The sequence below is a fragment of the Oculina patagonica genome, chromosome 11 (assembly GCF_052425735.1).
Source record: "Oculina patagonica isolate OP01 chromosome 11, crgOcupat, whole genome shotgun sequence".
Lineage (NCBI taxonomy): Eukaryota > Metazoa > Cnidaria > Anthozoa > Scleractinia > Oculinidae > Oculina > Oculina patagonica.
The window spans coordinates 337,579-351,158 of NC_135768.1; the positions used below are offsets into that span (position 1 = coordinate 337,579).

The 13,580-nt window shown below is 37.7% G+C and overlaps 1 protein-coding gene across 1 annotated transcript; it reads right to left on the reverse strand.

Moving 5' to 3' along the window:
* Window positions 1-959: 959 nt before the first annotated feature.
* On the reverse strand, window positions 960-5,151 carry LOC144630551 (sperm-associated microtubule inner protein 10-like). The gene is made up of 4 exons (XM_078488912.1): window positions 5,011-5,151; window positions 2,267-2,360; window positions 1,438-1,501; window positions 960-1,220 (listed from the first exon to the last, which is right to left on the reverse strand). Exons 1-4 carry the CDS (start codon window positions 5,037-5,039, stop codon window positions 1,084-1,086), a joined length of 324 nt encoding a protein of 107 aa, XP_078345038.1. The 5' UTR covers window positions 5,040-5,151; the 3' UTR covers window positions 960-1,083.
* Window positions 5,152-13,580: the final 8,429 nt, after the last annotated feature.

The following is a 13,580-nucleotide window of genomic DNA, read 5'->3' on the forward strand; positions in this document are numbered from 1 at the left end:
TAAAAAGGGGACTGAGACGCACGTCAAAACATTTGAGTTAAACTGCTAAAGAAGACCAATCTGGGTGTGGCTCAAGCTTTTTTCCCTTTAAAGGTACCATTTTTCAAGCCTAATAAGTCTACTTGCAACCCTAACAGAACATTGATAGCTAAAAAAATTACATTCTGTCCTGAAATCCCTTATAAGTGAGATCAAAATCCTTAATTAACACCAAGATGTGAGTCGACTGACAAGCATCCCTGTCGCTTTCATGTTGCAGTCTGATCTAGCCTCCCCTCTCCCCAAATGCACCATACAATGTATGAAAGATCATTTTAAATCCTAAGGCTGTGGGTAGTCTCAAAATCCAAAAGTTTCTATTTAACAATTAGACTACAAGCCCGAGTTTTCTATGAGAAATAGTCTTGAGGCGCCGCCGGTTGTTCGCTAAAAAAAGGGGGGGGGGGTGTTTTTTTTTTTTGAAAAAAATCTAAAAAAGTGCAAAACAAACAATATATTTTGTTCAAGAAAAAAAAAAAAAAAAAAAATTTCTATACCGCGCCTTTTTATCGCGAAAAAAAAAAAAGGGGGAAACAAAAAAATCAAAAAAAAAAAAAAAAAAGAAAAAAATTATAAATCTAGAAGGGTGGGGTGGGTGTTCAAACTAAAAAATACTGTCAGGGGTATGGATATTTTCTGGAACACATTTCTCATCAAAACATCCATGCATTGCCAAACAGACAGAGGATGAAAATAAAGAAAATGATCAGGTCTAGATTAAGAGTATTATAACTATTAAAAGCCGGCAATCAGGGAAAGTCCTACTAATTATTATTGTGTTCCAGAAATCCAACCCCCCAGGAAGGGAGCCGACCCCCCACCCCGAAAAGCAAGCCAACATGCACAGGGGCCGTGACCCCCACCCCTGCGGAATTTCCTCCTTGTAGGGGAGATGGATTTTTGTGGAACCACACATTTTGTTCCTGGTGACTCTGGCATTTACTGGTACTCACTCAAAACTAAAGAAGAAAGGATCACTATAAAACACCCTTTTACACTGTGTTATTTTACACTCTTCTACTTGTTGTTGAAGCTGTTCATTTCTCATGTCTTCCTGAACATCAGGCTGCTCTGGTAACGGGAGAGAGGGGAATGGAACCAAGGCCTTAGTAACCTCTCTCGTGGTACTTTGATTGACTTGCTATTAACCATCTTTTGGGGTTCCACATTGTTCAAGCGCTCTGCAGAGAAACAAAAAAAAAGACTGTGTGAGCACATGAATAAGTTGAACTACAGTACCACTTAAATCAGGCTCAGGCTCGGTATTCAACAATGATCACTATGTCTTGGTCTTTGGCGAATAATTGTAAAACATACACTGTAAACCCGTTCCCAGGGTCTCCCTCTCCCCGCTCCCTGGGAAGTCAGTATTCATAAACATGTATATGTGGTACTTACCTCTATGCACCAAATAGATACTTGTGTCATGAGGGCCATAAGGATAGTTTGTCAGCTTGCAGTTCTGAGAAAAATGACAGGATACAAGATAAGTATATTAGTCAATACATTAGAGCGATTTACATGGTTGTAGCTACACCTTACACACTGGAGAGAGAGCGCTGGCACAGGGAGGGGGGCATTCTGTATATTTTTGGGTGGGATGTACCGCTGGAACTTTGAAACCCTTACCCTGTATCAGACCATATTCAGCTGATTTTGCAACCCTATACTAGACTAGAATAGACTAGATGCCAAAAATCCCTACCCTGTCCTTCATTAGCATCATTTAGAACTGTATTAACTATCAGTGTTTTAATGGCAAACCAGTGGCCTGTAATTAAGTGACCTTCACCTAACAGCTTTGAACCCCCCCCCCCCCACTACACACGACAAAAGATGAGTATGCTCGTCACCCTGCTTAGGGGCATAATTTATGGCTTTTGGTCTCACTTAGAGTGTTCAAGACAGAATGCCAATATTTTTAGCTGTCAAGACCTTGTTTAGGGCTGCACTTGAAAAAATAAAAACATGCCATCAGAATAAGCTTGGACCACACCCAGATTAGTCTCCTTTACGGGTTTGTTTTATATTTTCTGCCAATCATCCCTGTCCTTTCATATGGGAGCTCCCCTCCTCCCTCCCTCCCCCAGGGCTATGAATCAAGTTTTCCATCCTCTATTTATTTCTATCTGAGTGTGAAATGATGCTTGCAGGCTAGAATTTTTTTATGCACTGAGCTTTAGCAAAATTTTACAAATACCGGTATACTGTACATAGAAGTAAATACCTCCAGAATGAGATTTCTGTTCTTCATATCCTGTGTCCACTGTGGAACATAAAGCCGTGGAATTTGAGGATGGTGACGAGACCACACAGGTATGCTAAACACAAGCAGAGAAAATGTTGTGAGCATTAAATCTTACCTCTGAATAGGGAAGTCTCCATAACGATTTCTGCTGAGCACCATACAGTGTATATACAATAATTATGCATACAAATATTCCATATAATTCTTTCACACACGAACGGCAGTCATGAACCAGACTAGACTTACAAAATTGTATGCATAATGGTGCTCTGTGGAAATGGGCAGTTCCAGAATATATCCATACACCACGACGGACGGCTTTTTGGAATTCCGAGGGCAAGGGGGGGTTCTTTGAACTGGAATTCCGAGGGCATGGGAGGATACTTACGATTGGAATTCCAACGGCATGGGGGAGCTAGATCTTGGATTTCCAGAGGAGACAGACAAAAGTGTGTTCCTTGAAATGCTAATTTTGTGGATTACTCATTTGTAAATAAAGCATGAACTGACGACCGCGTCGCAGAAGCAGGATACAAGAAGATACAAGACAAGTATCGATCGATCAGGCGTGTGTTTGCGTTCATTTACAAAAGAAAACCAATAAAATGTGGGTTGTACATCAAGCTCCAGAGGCCTTAACGTTGATGAATGTCTTCATTCACTCTTTTTTCTTGTCAAAGCGGATCCACAACATATTCAGCACATTCAGTGGAGCGCAAAATTATTTTGCCACGCTTCGAGACGCCATTTTGAAGCCCGTGGGATTGGGAGCGACTGCTGACCCCGAAGTCTCAAATTCAAGATGGCGGATATGTCAGTGCACTCGATCGCACTATCTTCCGAAAGTACACACGTACATAACACGATATTGTTATTTTAATGTTCTGTACCAGTTTGGGGCAATGTAAAGTTAATGTAGGTTGTATCTGTTGAACAAGAGTAAGGAGAAAACTCTTATTTTTTTTTTTTACATTTTCATCCCAGCCTCTGTTACGTATACAGATCGAGTAATTTGAAATAATTTGATGTAAAATACGCCAAATTGGGCATATTTGCGAACCCTGCCGGGAATCGTAAAGGACTTAAAGAAAAAAGGAAAAATCCGAACGGGAGGGGGGGTTAAGGATTATGGAATTCCGAGGGCATGGGGGGGTAACGCATTTTGGAATTTCCGAAGGCAAGGGGGGTTAAAATATTGAAGCCATCCGTCGTGGTGTATGGATATTTTCTGGAATTGCCCAATCTTGCCAAGTCTTGAACCACACTATTTTGCAGTTGCAACCTGGGTACTTGGTTATAATATGCTTTGAAAAACTCTAATGCACTTATCATTGTCTTTCCCGGGGATTGACCCCGGGGACACCCCCGGGGATTTGTTTGAAATCAAGCTCATACAAAAACCTACTAAATCCCTGACGCACCAATTTCTCCTACCCTGGGAAGAAGAAGAAAAAACACCTTTATTGACAATAAAAACAGACAATTTTTTCTATTTTTGCTCTCTTCGCACTCAGTTTAGCGGGCTGTGACTGATTTGCTTTTAGTTTTACTATTGTGGTATACGACTGTAGTGCTCAATATCTGGATTGTTTTGCTTTTGATCTCCGTGGACAATCTTGGCAACCATGTTTCGTCTCTTACAGCGCAAACAAATGTGCTTCCAGTCCTAAACCAATTTTAACGGGCGAATGTTTCTAAGTTACCGGTATCTTTTTCTGTTCTATTTCTGCACCATCATTGCCTCTTCACTAATTTGCTAATTCCAAGTTTTCTCTTTGCTAAAGATTTATTAACGTCCCAAGCTTTGAACAACGGCATCTTTGTACAGAAAACACTGCGGACCTTTACAAAATGCTATTGACAAGAATAACGGAAAGGTTGCTCATCTCGAAGCTCATTCGGGGTTTTGACCGCCTTCCAATGTCAAACAAGTCCCGGGGGTGCATCCCGGGGATCTAGCGCGTTCGTTTCAAAAACACAACAATGTCCCTACCCGGCGGGACAATATTTGTGTCAAAACTGCACCATTCCCCGCGTATTCCCGGGGGTTGCTCGGGGGTCAACCCCCGGAAAAGCCAATGATAAGTGCATAAATGTCAAATGTTAAAACTTTTAAATGTCTCATTTAAACGGGCACCGGAAGGGCAAACCTCAGTTTCGTTTTTTAGAAGTTACAAGTTTGTGTAGGTTAATCCATATAAAGCAGTTGTTCCACATAAAAATTAAGCTTTTAAAATAGAGTGGGCTGTCCAACATTTGCAGAGTGAAGACTGCAGACTTTTACTCCGCGTCTGCTAGCCTACTTCCCCTGGGCCTAGTACACACTCCGGTTAGCCTGAATAGCACTTCAGTTAGCCTTTACGGTTAGCTATCAATAATGGTAATGGTAACACGATATATTCTCTTAGCCTGCAGCCTGCAAATGGCATGCAGACACCGAATCTAGTGTTAACTGCACAATAGAAGACCTTTGATTGCAGTTCCAGCCAGTACTTAAGTTCAGTTTTAACGAGGCTATTAAAGTTTGACTTGGTTCCAGGGATTTCAGAACTAATATCTGACTATTTATTATAGAAATATAAGCTGTAAATTTAAAGCAATTCGCGATTTTAAGATCACCGGCGTTCGTTGCCTGGTAAAACCTCGATTGTAAACAAAAGGCATTCCTTGACAACTAACACAAACTGTGCAGAAAAAACTCAACACAAAGAAGCAAAAGTTACCTGTGACTGGTTTGACTGTCAGTTGCCATGTCTTGTAGTTTCCTTATGTACTCGTTTTAATGGCAAAATCTGTTTTTGTGGCTTCTAAAAAGCAATTAGCAACCAGTTGTTCAGTCGTGCGTCGATCGAAGTTTCGAAGGAATGGTGTCGCTCGAGAAGAGCTGGGTGCGAGTTTAGCTCAGTCCCCCTCGTCCATGGCTAAAAGTAGGCACCAATGGCGTACAAAGCAAATGGGCGCGTTTTCATTGAAATGCTGCATTATATTCGCTACTGACCATTATGATAGAAACCTGATCAGGATGAATTTGATTATTTTACAAAGGGCCCGTTCTCATAAGCGAACGCAACTGTAGCAAAATAAATATTTCAGTATTTTATTTTAAACAATGTCATTGCCATAAACAAAATTTTTAAAGGGACAAAATTTAAAACAAAATTTAAAAGGGACTTTGCATGACAATTTCTTCGCGTGTAATTTTATAACATAGAAACATGAGTTAATTGTGCACATGCTTGTGTTTCTTTGTCTAGCATTTTCTTCGACTGCAATCACACAACAATGAAAGCAAGTATAATTCCTCACTGAATAAATGATACTCGTCCTCTCGTCCTCTCTTGTACTCGTCCTATTTTTGCACATAATATTTTTTAAGCTGTTTTTTTAATTTGCTCAGTGTACCATGCCATATATTTTGATCAGAATTTTTGTGAAAAAAAGTTCAATAAAGTTCAAGTTCAAGTTCATTGCCACTTCCTGAATACGTAATATTGTCGGAGTCGGAGCCATCATAAAGTCTACAGCGGTTGCAAAACCGTGCTGCCCGTATCATTCTTAAGCGTGACTCTTCTAGAGATACTTTTAATGTTTTAGGGTGGGCTGACTTAGAAACAAACCGTAAAATACACAAATGTGGTTTAGTTTATAAATGTTTGCATAACTTAGTCCCTCAGTATTTAAGTAACTATTTCATTAGGAACTACAATGTACATGGCTACAACACTCGAAGGAAGGCTGACCTCCATCTAGGGCTTTCCACAAGTTGCTCGAGATTTCCCAAAAAGTTGCCCGTAGTTTCTCAAAAAGTTGCTCAAAAGTTGCTCCAAAAATCCAAAAAAGTTGCTTCTGATAATAAAAGTTGCTCGAAAGTTGCTCCAAAAAATCCAAAACGCTGCTTCTAATCAAGATAATTTCTCTAAATATATGCTAATTTCCCTTTGAGGATAAGATTTCTAAGCAATTTTATGCAATTTTACAGCAAAAAAAAGTATCTTAATAACATATTAAGGGGAAAATTTGTTAAACAACAAGGATTTCTTTAACTGAGAAAAATCGTGAAGATATCGATGACGTCATGTTTGCTGACGAGTTTTGTAATGTTTTAACGCAGAAAGAGCAGAAAGTTGAAACGTCTTCAGATGTTCCTCGGAAGTCTTCGGCAAACTTCGTAAATCTTCGGAAACGTTCGTATTGCCTTTGAACAACACTCGGATTACCTTCGGAGATCTTCGGTCTGGAAATTCCTCGAGAGGAAAAAAGTTGCTCGAAGGGGAAAAAGTTGCTCGAATCCTGAAAAGTTGCCAAAAAGTTGCCGAGCAACTTGTGGAAAGCCGTACCTCCATCTACCTAAACCCAAGCTTAGCCTTGGCAAGCGTACTTTTAGATTTTCTGGCACAGCCCTTTTTAATTCACTACCTTTAAAAATCCAACAAGCTGTATCACTCTCCTCTTTTAAAAATCTTGTCAAAGCCCACTTTATTCATAGCACCTAATTTACGATTTTTATCTTTTTATATACCAGTTCATGCTTGTAATTCGCTTTAGTTTTTAAACTCTTTTATATAACTATTTCAGTTACTAAACATTAGCTTTTAACTCTATTTTTATAACTATTTAAACAATTAGATATTTTATATTTTTAGAAATTTTATTTAGCAGGGCCCCTCTGGAGACCAGCCACTGTGCTGAATGGACCACCCTGCATAAATAAAGTTTTACCTTACCTTACCTTACCTACCATCAATTACGTAAATCATAATAATAAGCGTAATTATCGGCACGTTTTGACTCATTGGCTTCCGATTATGATTTGTAGTATTTGCGTAGCCTGCTCTTAAGTTTCCGACTTCGATTCTAACACACAGAGAAAGTGTAGCCTTTGTAGAGCCGTCCCGCTCCGCTCAAAAAAAAAGTTGCGAGCGGAGCTGGACGGCTGTACACACGCTAAGAAAGTGACACAAAAATTAGTAGAAACCAGCTCTAATGAGTGTACTTGTTTTCACAGCGGTTTACAAGAATATACAAGTTTTAAACGCTTAAATCTTGTAAACATGCCCAATTTTTTTATTTTTATTATAATAGTACTTTATATAGCTCTTAATTTTGTAGTTTTTATAGTTTTTAGTTTTGCATAGAGGGCCACATGTATATTAGTAGGTCGTATAGTATGATCGTCCGGGTGAGAGTAGTTCTGAGAAGAACTGTTGTTGGTGACTGACGTTTGGACAACCTGAGCGGAAGTCATCTTCAGAGTCAAGTGAAAAGTTGTTGTCAGTCGATGATGTTATAAGTCTGGTCAGTTGAAGTTGTTTGGTCAGTTTCGATCCGTCTATTGTTAGTCAAATTAAGTCGTTCTGTTAGCGGTTTGTTTGTCGGTTCTGTTTACGTCGCGAATAAGTAGTTTGTCAGGTGCCGGTAGTTGTGTTAAGTTTTTGTACCAGCTTTCCAGAAAAAAAAAGGAAGAAAGAAAGTCCATCCCTATTTTCCACATCATTTTAAACCTATTTTAAAGTAATATAACGTTTTATTTCCAGAGTAATTCTTACGTATATTTTCATTTGCTAGCATATTTGTCCCACTTTATATAGCCTGGTTTTCACTAGCGACGAAAGCACAAGCGCAAACACAAGCTCAAGAATAACAGCTCTTATTTCAAAGTGAAAACGGCTTCGACTCAAGCAAAAGCACAAGCGCATTGCATTTTGATGCTTGTGCTTGTGCAAGCACAAGGATGAAAATTTGTCCTTTTTGCTTGTGCTTGCGCTTGTGCTTGCGTCGCTAGTGAAAACCAGGCTTATGTGTGTTGGTCGGGTCGGGTCGGAAGCATCAAACAACGTACATAATTCACAATCTGAAGCGCAATGAACAGCACGGACTCTTTAATAGTTGTCTACTGCGGCTTCGTCACAAAAAACAGTGAAAACCATCTCTAATGAGTGGACTTGTTTGAGGCTGGAAATGGGAGAAATGAACAAGCTGGGAAGGAATTAGGACTACCTCAAAACCTTACTCACGTTCCATCTTTGTTATATAATAATTATCCGCGGAGAAAGCTATAAAAAAACTAAAGATATAACAATAACTAGCACGTGTATTATTCTTTTTATAAATAGTTCAATAAATTAGTATTTACTCACGTTTTGTGTTTAGTTATATAATTACTGAACCACGATAAAATAAATGTAAAAAATGCACGCGCATCATTAAAAAAATAGTTAAAGTTAAGTTTTGATTACAAGTAAAAACGAGCTGAATTGCTTGTCCGATTTTTAAAGGTTAATCAAAATCAATTTTAAATATGAAATTCCGACATGAGGACAATTTCTCACAGAGATTAAAAACGTTATCAAGCAAGCAAGCAACAACGATATTATTTTGGCGAGCTGAGTAGTTACAAAAGCTGCATGTATAGACTTAATTGTGATGTTAATGCCAGGCCACGTGAATCAGTCAAATAAAAAGAAGTGCAATTTGTTTGTGCAGGAAGTAAGAGTAATATTTTTCCGTTGCTAACTTGAATTTTGCATTTATTTCATGAATTCTCTGCTGAAGTATAAACAGCAGCCAGTTGATCGACCAGTGCATTTCTTGAAGAGAAGCAATCACATCACATAAAAACTAAGACCATCCTGAAAGGTGAGTTTTTGGTAAGTTTTTGATAAGCGTATGATTGATTTGTGCTGTTAGTTCTGCACAGGAAACAAACTGTGCTATTAAATAGTCGTTTTCTTTAATTTTCCTTTAAACGCTGTTACTTCGTTTATTTCTTATAATGAGAAATCGTAGAATTTCCAATAAACATATCTTTACTGTTAACAAATCCAAAGGTAGAGTATTGTAAATTCTGTGTCTATTTGCATGCATGACTTTCGTTTTAGATAAAGTAAACTAACAACATAAGCAATAAGCTTTGATTAGTTTATGCACGCGAAAGATCTGCTTTTGATCTGAAGTCGTGTGTGTGTTTTTTTTTTGAAAATTTGGGCCAACTTTTTCAGATTTGTTCCTACTGAAATGAATGTTGGAGGCAAATTAGCTTTCCAAATCTCATTCTTGAATTCGAGCCCTACAGCTGAGGAAAAATGAACCGCTATCATTTAAAAGTGTCTTTTCATATCACTTTTCCGAAATCCCCAAAGCGATTAAAAACATAGGTTGTACGGGCAAATCTTCACAAAAGTACCGTATTACACTTTATTTTCGCGACACTTTAATTTCGCGATTTTCAGAAAAGCGCGAAAATTTGATGTAGCGAAAATTAAGTGTCGCGAAAATTTGCATGCGCGAAAATTAAGTGACCATACATAGAAGCTTTAAGCGAAATATTAGTCCTTTGGAAAACAGTTTATTTCAATTTATTGTTTCGCTCATTGGCCTAACCGAAGTTGTACACCTCCTTTACTTAGCCCTAGTTCCCAGTTTGTTGCACTTGTGCATCGCTAGTTTTTAACACTAGACACAGTACCTTGATGGTGTTTACCAACTGGACTGTACCATGATTACGAGTAAAGAGATATACAAATCGAATACAAAAATTTATACGTAGTCTGGTTTATTTTATTTTATTTTTATTTGTTAATTAGCGACGGTATTTAATGATTGATTTATCGGCATAATTCGCGAAAATAAAGTGACTCAGTTTCTAAAAAAATAACAAAATCGCTAAAATTAAGTGTCGCGAAATATGACCATACCAAATCGCGAAACTAAAGTGTCGCGAAAATAAATTGTAATAAGGTTAAACCTCACTGTGCGTACACGCTTCGTATTGGATACGAAGTTGGAAGTCGATTGCAAAAATCCAGTCAAACCAGTATTATACGGTCACCCTTGGAGAATTGATAACCGACCGCTAATTCAGGAGCACCCAACGAGTAAATTCAGTCAAAAGTCTTGGAATGTCGTTGTACTGTTGTCCCGTATCGTTTAGGGCCTGGATATTTGTGTATACTAACACGGTTAAATCTTTTCGGATTTTCTAGCTGAATATTAAAGTGGAAGAGACTTTTAGGGAACAAATCTTATTACCCGAATTTGCGAGCTGTTGTTACTTTTCTTAAAATCGTAGCTGACATATACAACACTTTTACCTTTTCAAAAACAAGAGGTGTTATAATATTCCCATATCACGAAAGTGCGAAGTGACATCTCACTAATGATTAAATCTAAGGGGATAACAAGCCTTCCGAAATGGTCCGTTGGATGAAATGCTAATTGCGGGCTGACAGTTTGAAAGAGGTTCAAGATTCTACTGCAGTACGAATTTGACGTCGGAGCAGACCACACAAGATGAATTGGTCATAGAAAGAAGTTTAGAATCGCTTTTCATCATTTGTAAAAAAAGCACTAATATGACCATATTGAAGGTACATTCGTATGGTTTCCTTTTATGTAGCCTGGTTAACACAGGTGACAACGATAAAAATGCTTTGTAAAAAATGACCGCGACCGCTTGATAGACTGAATAGAGGTCACATTCACAGAAAATAAAGGGAGAAATTTTCGGGCTTAATACAGGTTCAACTATATGAATATACTTTTGTGTAAAAAACAGGCAATTAAATTGCCAGAAAAACTTCATTATGTAAATTCAATGATTTTATTAATGCATGCTGTCCAGCAACAGGACTTTCTTTAATATAGCCTAAAACATTTTCCTTAAAAATAAAAAGGAAAGACTTCTCATATATTTGTTGGTACTCATAGAAATGAAATAATGATAATTTCGTAGTCGATTTTTTTCTAGGACAAGCATGTTCCAGCAAACGGAATCGAGAAATATTTTATTATATTTCCTAGCCTTACTGTAAATAACTTTCAGCTGTCGTACTGCTTTCGCCCAAATATAACTTACGTGAAGGGAGTTTTCCGGTAGCCAGAACAGGACATTAAAACACGGTCATCTCGTTTAAGCCAATGTTCCCTATTATGCAAGGAAATGATGTCGTCTTGAAGATAAATTTTCATGACCATCTTTTAATCGTCTTAATCATGCATGGAAACTGGAAAATAACTTGAAAACACAAATATTTTAACCAATAATTCTCATTTCATTTAAAGCAACTACCCTTAATTTTTTTTTCTCTACATACGTCACTCACTAAACCAAACAAAACCTTTGATGAACAGGACGTACGTTGTACATCTTGAGATACTTCCGTTAGGCCATCTTCCTCTAAACAACAGGTGAAGTGATCAAATACCGAACTGTCTGAATAATTTATACCGACTGGTGAATTTTTCATTTTTTCACTGGACTTTAGCATATTTAGACGTATACGGCTAGCTAAGCAACAGAAGCAAGAGATAGTTAACAAAATACTCATTTTTATAGACCTTGCCCTCGCGTCAACATGGCATAATAAATATACCGCAAGGATGTAATCGACTGAGTCTGCGGTCTTTCTTTTATTGGTCAGAGTTGTTGCTTAGTAACAGGAACTGACGTGTCAAAAATCAACAGCTATGGATTAAATACATCCGTGGGAGTTCCCATTTAGTCATATTGTGCTATCAGTTCGACTGGTTCGGGCGAAGGTCAAACGGAACGCGCCGTCAGCTATGATCGGGATTTTCTGGAATGGATGGATAATCCTTTGAGGTACTTTTTTTAGCTTCTCTTTAATGCAATGGGAAAAAGAAAAAATCTGAAAAGTCACCATATATGTAATACCTGAGCGCCATACAGAGAGGCCCTTCTGGGTTGCTTTTTGACAAGGAACATAAGTGTTCGGCCTGAATGGTTTGTGATTCAAAATATGATAATCTGTTTTTCAAATACGAAGCTGTTAATAGCGGAATTAAAAGCGAACATTAAACACGAGTTTTTAACTCTGTGTTTATATTTGCTTAAAATTCAAAAGTTCTTTGTTTATGAGATTTAAGGACCGGCAATACTTTTCTATGCTGCACTTATCTCCTTCCAGAATTGAAAGCTTTACTTGCACATTAGCAATTTCTATCATCAAAGAATAACAAAAAGCACACTATTATGCGACCATACAGCGTCATGAACCAGCAAAAATTTCAATTATTGGAAAAGCCAGTTTTTGTTATCTAGTCATTTTCAATTGCATTTACAGCGAAGGCAAAAGTCTCTTTTATTAACAGATGTTTTCTTAGAAACACTTCGGCTTTTTACGCGAATAATAAATGTACTTCGAACTGTTGTGCATTTAGTGAATTTTGATGCTAATTGGTATTTGTCATTATAGTTTTTTTTTCTCTATTTGTTTTTAGCTTTTCCAAATTGTAGAAATCATGCAACATCGCCTGCAGAGGTTGATTGATCGAGATAGTCATCTTCAAATATTTGATTATGCCACCAAAAGCGAAATTGTTTCAAGAGTTAAAACAAACAAATTTCACTTCTCAGGAAGATGGGCGCGCACTAACCAATCACAGCGAACGAGGTTAATAAAAAATACTGTTGACTCCTTTGAGGTCAACATGAAAAATTCTAAATGATCAAGGGTATTCTTCATTCTGTTGACTGAGCGCGATTTAATAATGAACTATTCGAAGGAGGCAAAATCATAACTTAAGTCTTCCTCAAGTTTGGAATAAATATAAAGCAGCTACGTCATGGTGGTTTCGCAGATTTTTGGTCTAAATTGTTCTGAAATTAGTGGTAGGCAACTTAATAGCTACGGCTATAAATATCAAATTTTTGAAGACGCGCGGAAACAGCTTGAAAAGTTAACCCTTCCATCTAAGCCATCCGCAGCCAAGATGCTTGTTAATAGTTTCAGTGCTCTAATATAGCAATTTTCAATAAAAATGGACTATTATTTTTAGGTTTCATGCGACACAAATATAAATTTTGGCTGTTTAAAAATCTGGTAAAATCCGTGACAAAGCCCCTTAAAAGTGTTTCATCAACCGGCAAACCTTCCCACCAAGATAGGTGACTTGAGAAAGGAGTATTGTGTTGATATGTATGCACATTCTCCAAACTAACATTAAAAGAAACTTATGGCAATTATTAAAGAGGATTAATGCTTCAAATATGGGCTGTATGGCTTCTTTTAGCAGCTGGTCACCACCGGTGTATGTAAATAAGTTGTTCGACTTCAGATGCCCGTCTAAAAGTGCATTTTATTTGCTGTAAGCTTGTCGTGTTGTTGACAATATGGTTGCTTCTGGATTAGTCGCAAATTAGTCATCGACCGCTTCAGTTGATAAAATGATTGATATATACCGAATAATCGGCGTAAAACTGAATCCGTTCACTCCAGCCGTGAGTTCATAAGCCAGTACATAAATTAATCAATGATGAAGTGGAGTAGTTATT